Genomic DNA, 16,969 nt, shown 5'->3' with positions numbered 1-16,969 from the left:
TGGCTGCTCACGGCCCTCACCTGGCCTGCATCCAGCCTTTGGGCCACAGAGGTTTGACCTCAGCATCCAGAAAGGCCTTCACATAGTCCTCCCAAGACTGGGTCTTATTGTTCCTCTCCAGATCGTAGCTCTCCAGTTTTATCTTCACCACGTGGCAAAGCAGCTCCCTGAGGGGTAGACAGAAGTCAGAAACTTCAAACTATGCCAAATGCTTCTTTTAAGGTTTCAATCATGTGCTTTCAGCAGCCCTGATTAAAGTAAATGATTCTAACCTTCATTAGAAACACAGGAACATGCTCAGACACTGGCCCCACAAACCCTCCAATGAGGCAAGGTCCCAGTTTGGGCACACCTGATTTCATCATTCCACTGGAACTTCTTCCGGGGTCCCATTATCCTCCTGCCCCCCTTTTCCTCATCTTCTTCCTCATCAGAGCACATCCGTTCCCTCTGCTCCTTGTCCTTCTCCTCTTCCAGCATCCTATAGTGTGAATAGGACCAATGGGACCCTAAGGTCACTACCACAGAAGAACTACTTCCTCCCACATCCACTGCCTCCCCCCTGCCCCAGGCTTCTAAGAGAAGGTGAAAATGCTGCAGAAGAGCAAAAAGTCTCATTTACAAATGTAATAATGGGGGAAAAAAAAAAAGAAAGAATAAAGAGAAGAGGCAGAAGGATGTCATGTGAGAGTGATGGAACACACTTACTTAGCGACCTTGGCTTGTGTGTGTGCCTGACATTCATCCTGGTACTTGGCCATCTGCTCTGGCATTGCCCTTCCAATGGCTTCCTTAAGCTTCTGGAGAGGCTCCTTCAGACGCCCCCCCTGCAGAGAGTAGGACGTATCATAAGATTGGTTCATGCATCACTTCTTTTTTTTTTTTTTTTCATGCATCACTTCTTAACTGAGGATACACTACTAGTAATCACACGAAGGCAGGACAACAGCAGATGTGCATCTGTGAAGACTCAGTCACCCTCTCCTAAAGCCAAGGGACTGCACTCCACAGTCACCCACCTGTTCGTAGAGGTGAAGTTTCCGAGCACGTTTGACCAGGGTGTCCTTGCTGCAGGGCAGGAATGAAGCAAGATAGGCATAGACCCCAGAACGGATTTGGCTACTCAGCTCTCGAGTTTGCACCTCTATGCTGAAAAAGAGAAGAGAGTCATCAAGAGCCCGCAGCTCACTGGAGCTTCTCTCATCATGAGGTCACCCTACCGCAGAGAGGAAAACTAAGAGCCAACAACAGATCAAACCTTATGCTGTCGGTCACGCAATGTAACTAAGTGACCAGTGCAACAGATCCCCAGCAGTCACCAAATCAGAACTCCTACACCTGATAAACTTGGCTAGGTACAGAGAGTCAAGGCCCTCAGGTCAAAGACAAGACCAACTCAAAGGTAGTCAGGAAAACAGAACCTAGGAGAACAAGCTCTGAAGTACTAAATTTCACCAATAAAAGGAACGTAAGAGCTTTCAAAATGGAAAGTGATTGAGTTTCTTTGTGTAGACAGGAAATACTTCCAACAGTGTTTCCTTTTTTCCCCAGTTCTATCCCTAATAAGGAGGTGAGGGAAATCCTCACCCCTCCAGGGTCCCCATCTAGATGAGCAGAAAAATATTTGTCTTCAATCCCTTGATCTATTTGGCAAGCTCCAGTAGGCTACTGTTGGCACAAATCTCTCCTGTGTGCTGACCCTCAGGTGCTCTCTATAGTCCAGGCTTCCTGACCCAGGAGGCCAATCCCCCATCCTGGTCATTTGCTAGAATATCCTCAAGCCTTGACAACTGTTCTTACATGTGCAAAATCCTCAGTTGTTGAGCAACAAGCTTCCTCTGCTAAACAATGCAAGAGAGAAAGAAGCTGGTGAAAAGCTCGAAGGACAGATATCAAGAACCTGGTTTGGATTTATATGTGCAGTTTTTTTGCTTTTTAATCTCATACATACAGAGTAACATCTCAGAGGTTCAGGTATCTGGGAGATGTGCCACAGGATATTTATACACCCTAGCCTTGGGAGCAGAAGTGAGAGCGAGAGGAGAATGATCCCAGGAGAGTAGGCTCCTGTGGCTCTACCAAGTTAGCTCTTATTTTTCTGGATTCTCAAAGACAGGCAAGCAATACTTTTTCTCTCTCTAATCTCCTACTTGCCAAGAAATCCTCTTCCAAATGGCCATGATTATTATATGCAGCGTTCTAATAACACCCGTTTCCTAAAGTTAGTAAGGTCTGTCATTTCCTGGAGACAAGTATTTGTTGTACCCAACCCCCCTTTAAAAAAAAAAAGCATAAACAATAAAAACCATTTCTTCCTCTCATAGGTGGCCATTGTTAAGTAGTTCAAGCAGCGCTCATTTCCCCTAGCCTGCTCCAGCCAGGCACGGTAACAGCAGATCCAGAGAAACCAAAGATACTCACTCTAAGAGGGTGCCATTAACATCCTGGGTGAAGAACTTCTGTTTGCTCTCTCCTTCAGCAGCTCTGGCGGCCTGGTTCACAGCAGACAGTAACATCCGTTAGTGCGCTCTCCCCACAGGACTGCACACTCACCCACAGGCACCAGACCAGTCAGTCCCTACAGAACACCTTGTCAACCTGATAAAATCCTCGCTGTGCCTTTCCCTATTCAGCCCTAATCCCAGATTAAGTTCACCTATGATCACTATGCGCTCCCCAACTGGTATATCCAGCTTTCTCAAATGCTGCTAAAGCATCTATGGACTGTCCATTCCTCCCGGGACTGGAGACAACAGTCACAGGAAAGACAATCATACAGAGTCAAGGCAATCAGGATGTATTTGATCCAACCAGCTAGTTAACTCCTGTTAACTGTAAGTCAGAATTTCCATACGTCCACAGTACAGAAACAATTAAGAACTTCAACAAAATTACAAAATTCAAAGGCCCTTATCCCTCTAACCCCTAAAAAATAATAAAGTGCTGCTTTAAGCATTTAAGGACATTGTAACTCTTGGGAAATCCAGAATCTACTTACAGTGTATCACAAACTCTGTTACCCAGACCATCTGAACTACTAACACACCTTTCTACTACTGACACAAGTAGCACAACAGGCTACTATATCGCCTTCTGCTTCCCATGAGAACGCAGCAGCACGCTGGATGGCAGCCAGGGCAGGCAGCCAGGAGACGGAGTACGTAAGTCAGGAAAGCAATCATGGCAAAAGTCTGAACCATGGGTTCTCATATTTGGCTTCATGTTGGAATTACCTGGCAGCTTTCCCCACTCTAGAGCAATCGTATCCGAATCTCTGGGAATGAGGCCCAGGAATCTGTTTCTTTAAAAGGAACCCTGGTAACTCTAATGTACAGAGGGGATTGAGAACCGCTGATCTAAACCCAAGAGTTGCTGGTCCAAAGGCTTGAGGCAAAATAAAATATCTAAAATCAGGCTTGATATAGAATAATGACCTCAAACAAAAGCAATACAGTGATTGTCTAAAACAAATGATCAACTTCTCTGAGACTGCAGAGACTGAGAACCACCTTCCAACCTTCCCATCACCCTATTTGCCTTCCCTCATCGTACCCTCTGGGTCCTCTTCCTACCTCAGCTCCCTCCCTGTCTTCTCCATTAACTCCTTACCAGAGATAGAGCTCAAAGTTCTATCTAAAACTATCTTCACCCAATACCTTTTCCTTCACAGCTTCAAAATAACACATAATGCACATAGATCTCTAAAATCTAAACGTCTTGCCCTATACCCTTTTTTCTAAGCTCTGGATTAGACTTTCCAGTTACTTCTGTGAATGGATGATTCTCTGGTATGGATACTCAACTTACCCAAAACCAAACCCACTAGCTTCTGCTCCTCTTTCTGTATTTCCCACTTCTAATAACTACACTCTATTCTCCTGAAATCCTTCCACTTCCTTCTTTAAGCCTTTAGGCAGCTCTCTCCAAGCCCAGAATCAAACTGAAACTCCTTTATGTGGCATTTATGATTCTGCAGGATCTGGCCCCAGCAAGCCACTCCAGCTCTGGTCCACCATGCTCCAGCAGGTACCAGCCCTCCAACAACTCTTTGTCCATCCTCAGCTCTGTGTTCTGGCTTCCTATAAAGGCCATCTCTCTACTGAGCCTGGCCAAATCTGTTCCCTCCAGTCTGATTCCTATGTACCCCAAGAAGCTTCTCTCTTCAAAGCTGGCTGTCCACCTGACAATTTGCTTGGCCACCCAAACATCACAGAGCTTACCTCATTCTACTCTGTCCTACAGCCAGGTGTTTACATGTCTACTTGTCCATTTATAGCACAAGCCCATGGAGAACAAGAAACAAATCTTATTTGTCAATTTATTTCCCACAGCTGCCTGTCATGTAATAGTTAGTAAATGTCACCTGAGTGAATTAATGAAGGAACAAACAGGTATTACTGAAAGAATGCAACCAGAGGAAGAAAGTTGGAACAGAACTTGCAGAGGATATGCAAAACTCAAGCTTCTGCTGACCCCTGGAAGTAGGGAAAGAGGGAAGTGCAAAAGTCCAGGATGAAAGGGGATGAAATGGATGGATGGGTGGAAATGAATAAGGGGCTTTGAATCCATTCATCTGCCAATTTCTTACATTTTCAGGATTCAGAATTCGGCACTTCAAATGATTTTAGCTTGAGAGAAAATAAAACTGAGTCATTCTTTTGCTTAAGCTTACACACTGCTACTTATAAGATCCAGAAGTACTTCCACATTAATTCAATCTAATTACTTTGATATGTATTTCAAATGCCCACTATTTGTCAGGCCTATCAACAAGCTTAGGGTTTCTTTCAAATTTTATTTTTAGATGTCAGCTGGTTTTCCAATGTGTCAGAGGCTTTCTAGCAACATACTTTTTAAGAAGATTTTTTCTGATTGATCCTTTTGAATTGTGTAGGCCATATCCCTGAGGGTCTGGTTTTATCCTGAAGATAATTAGTCAAGTGCTATATTTTTATTTTTTTAATATTTTATTTGAGAAAGACACACAGAGAGAAAGAGACAGAAAGCTCACAAGCAGGGAGAGGGGTAGAGGGAGAGGAAGAGAAGCAGACTCCCAGGTGAGTGTGGAGCCCAATTATGGGGGCTCAATGTCACAACCTTAAGATCATGACCTGAGCCAAAACCAAGAATCGGACACTCAACTGACTAAGCCACCCAGGCGCCCCTCAAGTGCTGTATTTTTAAATAAACTTAATTAAAAGAACAATTGGATTTATATGATAGTCTTCCAGAAATAAGTGAGGTTCCTCAACCCTAAGAAGAAACAACCTTGCCTAAGGAGTTGTATAAATTGATCCTAGATTAATTAGGAAATAAAGTTAAACCAAACAGCTCAATCATGCTGATATATAATAGTTCCAATAGTCCTTTAATGGGGTGTTTCAATTATAATAAAAGCCACTTGCAGCCTCTCAGCACCTAGATCAGAACCTTATATACTGTGCCTGTTTTTGCTGGTATAATTCTCTTTTTTGAAAAGATCAAACAGGTTAGGTTTGGTTTTTTTTCTACATTTCTGTCCTTGGATCCAGGTCTCCCTGGATTTGTGATGCAGGAATTCTAAGTCTATAGGAAGGTAAGCTGTGAACAGGTAGAGTAGAAGACCGGGTTACATGGGTCTCTGTCTCTTTTCTCAGTATCATTCCCATTTTATGCTTTAGTCAACAGACCTGGGTCATCTGTATGGACCAGGCTGAACAGTTGCTAAACTACATCAAGAGAAGTAACCTGAAGGTGGCAACACATCTGAACTTTTCAACAACCAAGAAAAAGGCACAATTTAAGGCATATTAAGTGAAGGCAGGGTAAGGCTATCAAATCAAATCACTGGATACCTTGGAGCCCATAAAAATGTGCAGTACAAGGGAACAGGAAATGAAACACGAACTAACATAAGAAAAAAACAGTGACCTTTGTTTAGACATCTACCAGGGCAGCCTTCTTGGTGTACCTCTCTAACATACGTAAGTTTTCAAATAGATTTTTTCAAAGTTTTAAGCATCACATCTAGTTAGAAGGTAAATCTGCTTTTGCTTCCCACAGCAAAGATTGTTCTCAAAGGGACAGATACATACCAGATTAGAATCTGTTTACGGGACTGCAATAGACAGCAAACAGGACCTCAGATCCCTTCCCTCCCAGTACATGCATTGTGCCACAGGGAGGTGGCCTCTAATTTCCCAACCCTCAAACCTGGTTTGCTCCTGTGACTTGCTTTACCAATAGAGTGGGAGAAGCGATGTCAATGCACAACTTCTATGGCTAGATCTTATGGGCCTTGCAGCTTCTACCTTCAGTCTCTTGAAATGTTGCCCTGAAACTGCCATACCCTGAAGAAACCCAGGATGAAAGATCAGAGGAGGGAGAGGCCAGATGTCCTGGCCATCTCAGCCATCCCTGTGGTCCAGCACCCAGCCAACTTGCCAGCTGAACATAGCCCCAAGAGTGAGCTAGGCAGGACCAGAAGAGGAACTGCCCAGCTACCCAGAGTCAGGAGAAATGAACTGCTCTTTGAAGCCTTAAGTTTTGGGCACTTTTTCAGATAATAGTAGAAACTGATCCATGTATCATCTAGGGCCAAACTTTTAAATGTAAACAATCTTATAAAAATAAAGAGGAAAAAAGGATAGTTAGAGGAATGAAATATAACATATAACACTACTAATGTTACAGTTATGTACATCAAATTTAATTTAAATTTTAAAAACCAACGTCCAGTTCAAGATTGAGGACAGGATTCCTTATTAAGGATCTAAATATCCATGAGTGGCTTCTGGAATTGTATGCAAGTTTTGTGCATGTGTGCATTTTTCTCCTGGGAAGAATAGCTTTCCCAGGAGATTCTCAGTGAGGTCTGGGTTTAGAGCACTTGTGCACACATGTGGGGAGGCTCCAAGTGCCCAAGCACAGGCCCTGGTGGGAATGGAGCACCTGGGGATCCTTTGGAATGGCATTAAGTAACTTTCCAAAAATAAGCCTTCTTTTCCATGCAACCATCAAAAGTGATGAGGGGTTTATAATAATATTTATTAAATGAAGAAAGCAGGAAACAATTATTGACAACTATAATTACAACTCCATAAAAACATACACAGAAGCTAAAAAAGAATAAGCAAATTGAAAATAGTTTTCAGATTGGCAGAATGATGGGTAATCCCCACTTTCTACACCATTTCCCAGAGTTTCTTAACACTTTTGTAGTAGAAAGTCCAGGTGATGACTAAAGTATTGATTTCACATATGAACACTGTATTTTCAGTATGTCAATTTGTCCTGGCTACCACTTCCCACCAAAACCCAAGCTACCTTATCTATGGGATCCAGAACCCTGTCTCCATTGTCCCAAGAGATAACTTGGCAAACACCGAGGAAGCACAGCTTGCTCAGAGTCCATCCAAATGGACTCCAGAAAGCAAGGCTTTCTTGAATCACAACCCAATGCTGTTTCATGTTAAGCCACTTTGTTTCCACTGAATTTGTCCATATTTCCCAAGAAATTGAAATAATGAGTCTAAGTTATCAGACTAAAACACTGCCTATGGTGGGGGTAAGGGACACATCCAAGAATGGTTTTGACATTTCTCTAAAGAAACGACTGGCTACTGCCACATATATCTAACTCAACTTACTTAACAAGACTTTCAGATGCTAAAAAACATTTGATTACAAACTGGAAGATTGAGAAGAACAAGGAGTAATTTTTTAAAACATAAATTCTAAGAGCAAACACAGAACAGTACGCTCAAACATGCCAAGTTCAGATTCAACTACTTCCACCTTAATGTCCTATTAAGGTATACTCTGAACCCCTGACATGGCACAATTCATTTAAATCATCACATTCAAAGAGAATACTGCACATGGGCTAACGAGGAAGAACTAAAAATCCAAGTAAGACATTTGCTTTACTTTGTAAGTTGTGCTTAAATATTTTTTGGAAACAAGAAAATCATTTGTAGCAGTGGTTAACATTTCATCCTGCCCTAAAACACAAGAGATATTACACACCTAACAGTGATTCTGAAATCCTAGGAGAATCACTGGCTTAATACTTAAGCTACACAGTATAAATGCCACCAGAGTTGCACCATAAGTCATGATGCCCAAGGTAAAGCGTTTTTTTAACTAAAAGTCATCATAACTAACGACCCATGCTTGGTTTATGGTCAGCAATACATTACTGAATTGACAGTTCTTGGCCCTCTAGAAATCAATTCCCAAACACCAACGGCTGCTATCACTCAAAGACTATTGCTGTTTTTTTAATGGTTCACGGGCAATATTAAGGTTCACTCCTTTTCATTTATCACACCTTAGGCATTCCTGTACTTACTACCTAACACTGATGATTGGCAAGTCCAAGCAGCAACTGAAATGCAGTGGCAATTAAGCACACACACTCTACGTGTAATATTCATCTGCAAGCTTGTGTGAGTTTTCCAAACCTTCAAAAGATTGCTAAAATGACGGATCTGTGCCTCAGCTGCCTGCCACCAACATTAATATCAGTCTATTGCGGGATCCCTGGGTGGCGCAGCGGTTTAGCGCCTGCCTTTGGCCCAGGGCACGATCCTGGAGACCCGGGATCGAATCCCACGTCGGGCTCCCGGTGCATGGAGCCTGCTTCTCCCTCTGCCTGTGTCTCTGCCTCTCTCTCCCTCTCTCTGTGTGACTATCATAAATAAATAAAAATTAAAAAAAAAAAATCAGTCTATTGCACCAAAGGAAAAATATTTGTGGGGAAGGAACCGATAGGCAGGAAATGGAAAGAGAGAAACTCTCCCTAGAAGATTTTTCCAGGAATGAAAGAACCACAAAAGGTCTAAAAGTGATGCCTGATGCGCAGAGCGTACAGTTTCCTCACTTGGGAGGAGAAAAGAGCTTGGAAAAGCTAACACTGAAACTGCCAATTCACTAAGGGTTGCTCTGGGCAGCGAGCTTCATGTGGTGCAGAACCAGCGTCAATCTGCCCAAACCGCTTCCAGGAAAGCCCGGCCACTCTGTGTCACCATACCTGAGCCAGCTCCTTAACGCGCTTCTCCAGGGGTGCAGGCAGGCCTTCAGGGAGGGAAGAGGGCTGCCTGAATTCCTGGTCCAGTCCCACCCCAAGGGAATCGCTCTCATCATCCATATCACGGAAAGGGCTTCCTTCTGGAGACTCACTGAGCAGCTGCTCCAAGTCCAAATCAGTCAGCGAGTCCATGGCAGTGGCCGCCTGGAGCAAGTCGTTGTCAGAAGTGGAGCCAAAGAGCGAGAGCAAGGGGTCAGAGGTGCCCTCCAATTCTCGCAGGCCCTGAGTTTCCACCGACGAGACGGCTACAGGTTTATGGTCTTCGTCCCTCTTTCTCTGAGCCTCTTTCTCCTTCTGAAATTTCTTTAGCATCTCTTTAACACTCAAAGCCCCAGAATATTTCTTTTTCTTCTTCTCCTTACTGGCATTGAGGGCTGTGAAGCTGCAAGCAAGGAGGAAACTGGTTAGGAGGGCTGCAGTACACCTCAAAAGGGAAATTCACGAGAGACTGCCCCTGCTCCCAGCGCAACTGTCTCCAGGAACCTAGTCACAAGGCCACCCTGTTACTCCTCCTCCCTCCTCTTGGCATATGGAGCTCCTTCTTGCCGGGACCAAAGCTTGAGATTTAATACAGGTTAGCAAAACAGTGTCACAGAACGCTAAATATCCGATGTGTTTTTAAAAACCACTGCCAGGCTGAAATAAAAGGTTGCGAAAAAGGGGAGGGGGGCAAGAGAAATATTTAAAGGGAAAAAGCAGGAGCAGCAGAGAGCAGCAGCAACTTGAAGGGCAGCTGGGGTGAGACGAAGAAAGCAGGACCACAGAAGACAAAGGGACATGGCAGAGACGGAAGGAGAAGTGGGGCAGAGGAGGGGTGCCCAAGAGAACAAGGAACATCAGCAGTCACACAGTGACAGAAATAGCTGCCAAAGCTGACAGAGGGACAGAGAGAACTCCAATGTCTGACACACAGAGATGTGAGAGCACTGACTGCCCACAAGGGCACCGTGCGAGGCGTGAGGGGGAACGGAAGGCCAGGCCCTGCTGCCTCTTCTGAAGCTGTGAGGAGGAGGGCGCGTCAGCTCCCAGGTGTCCTGCCCTAACAGTTCAGATTTATCCTAGCAAAGCAGCTGCTGCCTCTCACCCGGCTTTGGAAAACTTGGACTTTTTCGATTTCTTCTCCTTGTCATAAGTGTCATCTTTTTTCTTCTTCTTTATCTTCTCACCACCTTCCTTCAACTTCCGCTTCTGAGAATTAAAGACAAGGCACAATTACACGGCTCCCTAACTCAGGGAGCAAGTGCACTACACAGCACTGGCCTTGCTCCGCCCAGGGTACACCCTGAGAGCTGTCTTACTTCCTTCAAGAGCAACAGCTTCCAGATTGGTCCCGGACCACAGACCTGCAGCAGGTCAACACAGTGTTCCCACTGACAGTGTCTCCTGGAAGCACCCAGGCCTGAGGCAAGAGGCCATTCTGTAGCCTGAAACTTTTCTTGTTCAAGTAAGCTGTACGTGGGCCCTACCTCTTGTTTTAAACACACAGGCAGTGGTAGGCTGATTTCAAAATAAACTTAAGGCTAACTTGTTTTTGTTGGGGTGACAGCCCTGGGAACTGAAGTCCTCTACATGTCCACAGAAGAGACACAGCAAGGTTGGTGCAAACTCCCCTCACTCCACAACCTTCACTGCCCCAGTCCCCACCCTGAGACCACCTCGAGAAACAAATCCCTGCTGCGCCTGCTGGGACACAGGCGTGGACTCCTCCAGGTTCACAGCATCTCCCCACAGTACAGGCATGAGAAGTGACCTGTCAGTCTCAACACGGGTCATGCCTTTCCACCAAGCTCCTGAGCCATCCTAAACCAGGAGACATTCTGGCAAGTCACCTAATGATCTTATAAAGTCATATAAGAAAGCACTTCTGAAATCCAAAAACAAGTATTATTCTAACCTTTGGAGATTTTTTCTTCTTTTCTTTAATGAAGTCATCCTCAGATTCTGATGCTTGTCTAAATTGCAGGGTTCCCGAATTAATGTAAAATCCTCCATACTTTGTAGTCAAAGAAGCAGGAACAAGCTCGTCATACTGAAGGGGAAAAAACAAACAGTCAGCTCCAAGTTCTGGTACAACAGTCCAAAGGTGCAGAGTGGGTCTTGAAAGAGCAGATGTGACTGTGTTCTTCTGTCACTTCTCAGACAGCATACTAAGACCTGCTTCTGGTCAACCACGAATGTCCTAGCTCAAATCTGTATGGACAGATTTGGTCATCATTTTCGGTGAGGGAACCATGGCCTGATCAAGAATGTCACTTCCCCTCTCTCACCAGGACAGCTTTCTCTTCACACTGAGGGCATGCCCACGCTGACTCGACTCCACCTCCAGGCCAACATTATTAGTAGGAGCTAGGGTGGGGTAGTTTCAGTAGCATTTTCAGTAAGGACTTACCGCCTCAGAATTATCGATGAAAGAGTCAGATTCATCGTAACCGTACCCCATGTCAATTAGGTCCTGTATCCGATCTTTTCTACGTTTCTTTCCACCCTAAAATTTAAAATAGGTTATGCGTTTTTTCCATGTGTAACTGTGGTAAGAACATACAGCATGAGGCCTACCCTCTTAATAAATGTTTAAGTCTAAGGTCAACATGTTTTGCCACACGGAATTAATTGTTGCCTTGAACTCCAACTAGTGACTAAAGGTTGTAAATCAGTGGGACACTCTCTCACACACAACCATACACCCACCCTAAACCCCATTCCCTGAAGATCTTTTAAATAGAACAGATTTGTATCTGCATAAAATGGCCTAAGACTTCTAGAAGAAGGAATGAAATGGCTTTGTATGCTTTGTTTCAAAACATTTATTTTAAGCATAAATTCTAGGAGTAAAAGGCACTTCTTGCTCATTCATCCATTTAGCTTCACACGCTAGAGCCTGCCACATGTATTTTCTGTACCATAATGCATTTATCTAATAATTGCATTTTGTTCTTGCCAACCTCTGTACTTGTTTAGATGATAATCCACTAAAGGAACATAAAAATGTCTGAACCTCTCCCACTCAACGAGGCTGTTTTGTTGCCCAAGAGAGGAATCTTACATATTTTTCTTCAAATTTCCGGGCAAGGGCCTCCACTTTATGCCTTTCTTTTTCTTCATCATTGAAAGGATCTGAGAGATCTTTCTTCTGTATAAAGAGACCATTCCACAAAAATAGGAGTCACAAAAAAATTCCCACAATTCCATTCATAATACCTGCAATGACTACTCAACACCCATAAACTGCATAATAAAAACAACTCTTTCAAAAAAGACAAGGTAAAATACACACTACCATCCCAACAGTATTTACTTCAGTTGCTTAAGAAAAAAAAGTTTCCATTCATGTAATTCAACAAAACTTAATTAAATGTCTACAATTACCCACCATAGCACTAGGTCTTAGACCACTCCAAATATGGCGAAGGGCTTTTAGTCAGGGAGAGACACAGAGAGAGAGAGGCAGAGACACAGGCAGAGGGAGAAGCAGGCTCCACGCAGGGAGCCCGACGTGGGACTCGATCCCGGGACCCCAGGATCACGCCCTGGGCCGAAGGCAGGCGCTCAACTGCTGAGCCACCCAGGTGTCAGTCAGGGATGCTCAACCTGTATAGAACTGTGTTTCAATATAATTTCCTTCATAACCCTAAAAATTATTTTATGTATTTAAAAACATTATTCTAGGAAGGCCCACAGGCTTCACCAGACTTCTAAAGCAGTCAATGAAAGAAAAATAAAAATAAAAAATAAAGCAGTCAATGGTTCAAGGAAGGTTAAGAACCTGCTGAAAGTAGTCCAAGTCCTTGAGAGCTATTCTGTCGTATTGGTTAGAAGAGTGATATGAACCTGCACTTCCTTCACTGCCACCAAAGAAATCAAAACCAGGTTCACAGCATTCCCTTTCCTTGGAAGCTTATTTTGATGGATCAGTAATTTCGTCTTTCCTCCCAATGTCAATACTCGCTCCAAATATTTTCATGTGGTTTTCCAAAGCTTATTTCTATTCTGTAAACTTACTGTTGCGTTTTTCTCAACAAGTACATTTTCCAGAGTTGGACTTTAAGCTTTTTTGACAAGGAAACTTAATTTTAATAAAGGACTCCCATCCGAATACATTTAAGACTTCAGAATAGACCAAAATCATTAAAGATCGGATGCCTGTCTTAAGACAAAACTCTATGACCCCACCCTCCTCTCCCTGCCCACTGGAATCCCATCCATTCATGGAAGACAAGTTAAATGAGATATTGTGGAACGTATATATAAGGGTCACAAGTGAGTGGTCTTTAAAACATGCATTCATCTGTACCTTCTAAGTTTTCTATAATGATCACATATAACTCAAGTGATTAAAATCATTCTAAGAAATTCCACCAATCTAAAGCAGTACTGGATACAACGTGCATTCTCTCATGTCTGGACAAACAGTAGTTGTCCAAAAAGTACTACTTCCTGCACACATGATGGTCCAACTCTGTCCAAACAAAACATCTGGGATGTAAGCTTTCTGCTGTCCAAGCCCTACAGGGCTTGTATCAGACTTAAACAATTGCCACATTGTAACTCCTGTTACCTGTGTTGGCATAATTCTAAAGTACCAACAAGACTGAAAGTCCCTTTGAGGTTGGGATAGTAGTGGCTTTTCCACCTTTATATTGTCCTCGGCATCTAGCACAGCGCCTTTACATTATAAGAAATTCATGCTAAATGAATTAATACACGAATCTGTCAGATTACATATTACTTTGAAAACCACAGAGTAGATGCAAAGATTCTGGAGTTCTGAATCTGAAGACCAGGAATCCCCTGAAATTGAATCCAAAGTTCTCTGTGTATGCTCCATACATTTTTCTGCAATAGAGGACATTTGGATCCCCCAAAAAGGTGAAATCAGAGCACTAGAGTTCTAATTTCAGTTGACCTACTGATTTGGCTTGAACCTACAAAATAAAGACTTCAACCAATCCCTGCTACTGTCTCTTCCTCTCAAGGAATGAGATCCCATTTCTACTTTGAAAAAGGAATCTTGAATGGATTTGAAATTATTTTTTCTTATCTTATCCAACTGCCCTCATACGCAAGGTTGATCCTTGGCACAAATTTATTGGCTTTCATTCAGCTAATCAGATTTTAATCAAGGAAACACATTTTTATCTGAGCAAAGAAAGTAGATGATCCTCCTAACCAAAGGCACTCACCCTCAACAGCACAATGGTGAATTTGAATGAACAACTGGCCACTGAGTTATGTGGCTAAAAACTGTACCTATGTGATCTGATTCCACCCTCAAACACCCTGTGAGCCAGGTATTAAGCTGATCCTCATTTTACTAAGAGCCACTCTAGAGATCAAAATACTCCAAGTGTGGAATCCTTTGCCTCAGAGCCTAGCATAGTGCACCATTGTAGAGGCTTGTACTCTTCACCTATTTCCTACTCATGCTGTAGAATTCCATTTAGGTAAAATACAAAAATGTGCAAAACTGAACTAAGCTTTTGAAAATTAGGGCAGTGGACCTGGGTAGTATTTTGGAAGGGCAGGAGGAGGGTTTCTGGTGTCCTGGAAAATATTACATTTCATAATCCAGGCACAGGTTGCAAGGATGTGCTGAGTTTATGAAAATGCATCAAGCTGTGAATTTGTCATATACGCACTTTTTCTAACATATTTAATTCAACAAATAGTTTTCAAAAAAAATTACAATGAAAACATCAGTGATAGCTGAAGCTGGTGATGGGTACATAGGGGCTCATTATATTATTCTCCCACTCTGCATGTTTAAGAAGTTCTATACTAAAGAGCAAAGCAAATCTGTCAGGAAAATAGATAATTTTTAAAAATATTTAAGAAATCAAACTGATTCTCAAAAGATCTGAAGACTACAACCCAATTTTGGCAAACTAACTACAAAACAAAAAAACGAAAAACAAAACCTCCCACAAAAATAGGTTTCTATCCCACCAGGGAAAGAAACTATCCAGAATCTCACTGTTCAGAAGAGATGAGAAGTCAATGTCTTAAACACCCACCATTTGCTTCGATGTGGATGGAACTGGAGGGTATTATGCTGAGTGAAATAAGTCAATCAGAGAAGAACAAACATTATGTAGTCTCATTCATTTGGGGAATAAAACAATAGTGAAAGGGAATTAAGGGGAGAGAAAATGAGTGGGAAATATCAGAGAGGGAGACAGAACATGAGAGACTCCTAACTCTGGAAAACGAACAAGGGGTGGTGGAAAGGGAGGTGGGTGGGGGGTGGGGGTGACTGGGTGACGGGCACTGAGGGGGGCACTTGATGGGATGAGCACTAGGTGCTATGCTATATGTTGGCAAATTGAACTCCAATAAAAAATAAATAAATAAAATTTTAAAAAAGAAAAAAAAAAAGAAAAGTCAATGTCTTTTCTTGTCTGCCTTACAGTAGGCAGAGTAAGATTCTACTGGAAAAGAAAAACGTCCAGCACAAAATTCCAGTGCTGGAACAGCCAGAGACTGGTCACATTGACACACATATATAATTTTGGCATGAAAAAGCTTATTGTTGGGATCCCTGGGTGGCACAGCAGTTTAGCGCCTGCCTTTGGCCCAGGGCGCAATCCTGGAGACCCAGGATCGAATCCCATGTCAGGCTCCCGGTGCATGGAGCCTGCTTCTCCCTCTGCCTATGTCTCTGCCTCTTTCTCTCTCTGTGTGTGACTATCATAAATAAATAAATAAATAAATAAATAAATAAATAAATAAATAAATAGCTTATTGTTAATTATTAGTCATAATTCATATTAGCCTTGGATGCACAGTGTTTTCTCTAGCATAAATCAGGACAATGGTTTGAGAAAGAATTCTATCCGTTCCTGCTCAGAGGCAAAATCAGCACACCTGTGACTGCTTTGGGCTGAGCACCGTGATCTTGGATAGCCAGAGCCTTTCTAGTCTTGCTTCCACCCTCCAGAAGTCCCATTTCCACAGGATGTTCCATGTGTTTTATCTGCAGACCCAGTCTGGGGCTGCTGGGGTGTACCTTGTCTGCGGGTTGAAGGCCTTTCACCTTCCCTCGTATGTTCTTCACCAGCTCTGGGTAGAAGAACTCTGGGCAGCGCTTGTGATCTGGCTCAAAGAGGGTGAGTGTAATCCGAACAGCTGCTGCAGCCGGCTCAGAGTCCTGATGCTGTTCTGTTCCCCCAACCTCCTCTTTCCGGGATTTCTTCAAAAATGCAGGATTCAGAGAACCTGGGAGAGAGGTGAACTGGACCCTGTGGGGCTCCGACATGGCTACCAACAAGTCTTAGCAGGTGTCACTGCATGGCTTCTGTTAACATTAAAAGAAGGACTAGGTCAAACCAAGATGATAAAAATGATTTTTCCTGTTGAGCTATTCAGATTTAAGCTTAAAGAAATTCAAGAAAAATCCACTGTTAAATTGATCTTAATCACCACTTACTGTTTTTTTCTTCAATACTATTTGCTTTAAATATATCATTTAAAAATGTGTAAATCACCCCAAATACTATCATTCAGAAATAACCAGAATTCAGCATACTTCCAGTCTTTTTTTTTCTCTATGCCTAGTCAATAGTTCCTTGATGTTAGAAAATCCATCTGATGGAGCCTTAAAGAATCCTCAAAATTGCAAAGACCACTAGAGAATAATGTTTTTCATTTAATTTAACCTTTTCCTTTCTGGCTGAGAATAATCTCTTTCTTAAGATCTCTGTATTTCCATCACGAGCAGTACACTTACATTTAGGGCCAATCCTTACAATGAGAAAAGTTTTCAATAGCTCACAGAAGGTACTGCCTCCTCTGGGTTAAGTAAAAAACCAGTGTCTCAGAAGAGTGTGACTCTCGACTCATTTCCTAAGACACCAACCTTTCTCCACCTAAAACTGGCCCTTAGCAAAGTGAAAAATTATGACA

At 42.9% G+C, this 16,969-nt stretch overlaps 1 protein-coding gene across 5 annotated transcripts in view; it reads right to left on the bottom strand.

Annotated features, from left to right (window-relative positions):
• Positions 1–16,969, bottom strand: part of UBN1 (ubinuclein 1) — a 39,299-nt gene that overhangs the window by 18,403 nt on the left and 3,927 nt on the right. For 4 of the 5 annotated variants that reach the window (XM_072835637.1, XM_072835638.1, XM_072835640.1 and 1 more), the window contains exons 2-12: positions 16,074–16,361; positions 12,114–12,200; positions 11,460–11,555; positions 10,965–11,099; positions 10,155–10,258; positions 9,014–9,452; positions 2,422–2,492; positions 1,020–1,149; positions 709–827; positions 353–481; positions 21–167 (exon numbers count right to left, since the gene is read on the bottom strand). In XM_072835637.1, coding sequence (XP_072691738.1) covers positions 21–167; positions 353–481; positions 709–827; positions 1,020–1,149; positions 2,422–2,492; positions 9,014–9,452; positions 10,155–10,258; positions 10,965–11,099; positions 11,460–11,555; positions 12,114–12,200; positions 16,074–16,322 — 1,706 coding nt within the window. In that variant the 5' untranslated portion in view covers positions 16,323–16,361. The remainder of the gene's footprint in view (positions 1–20; positions 168–352; positions 482–708; positions 828–1,019; positions 1,150–2,421; positions 2,493–9,013; positions 9,453–10,154; positions 10,259–10,964; positions 11,100–11,459; positions 11,556–12,113; positions 12,201–16,073; positions 16,362–16,969) is intronic. The other variant, XM_072835642.1, reaches the window with a different exon arrangement.

Source organism: Canis lupus, chromosome 8, assembly GCF_048164855.1.
Source record: "Canis lupus baileyi chromosome 8, mCanLup2.hap1, whole genome shotgun sequence".
Classification (NCBI taxonomy): domain Eukaryota; kingdom Metazoa; phylum Chordata; class Mammalia; order Carnivora; family Canidae; genus Canis; species Canis lupus.
The sequence above is the reverse complement of the archived record's forward strand: the minus strand, read 5'-3'. Positions and strand labels throughout refer to the sequence as shown.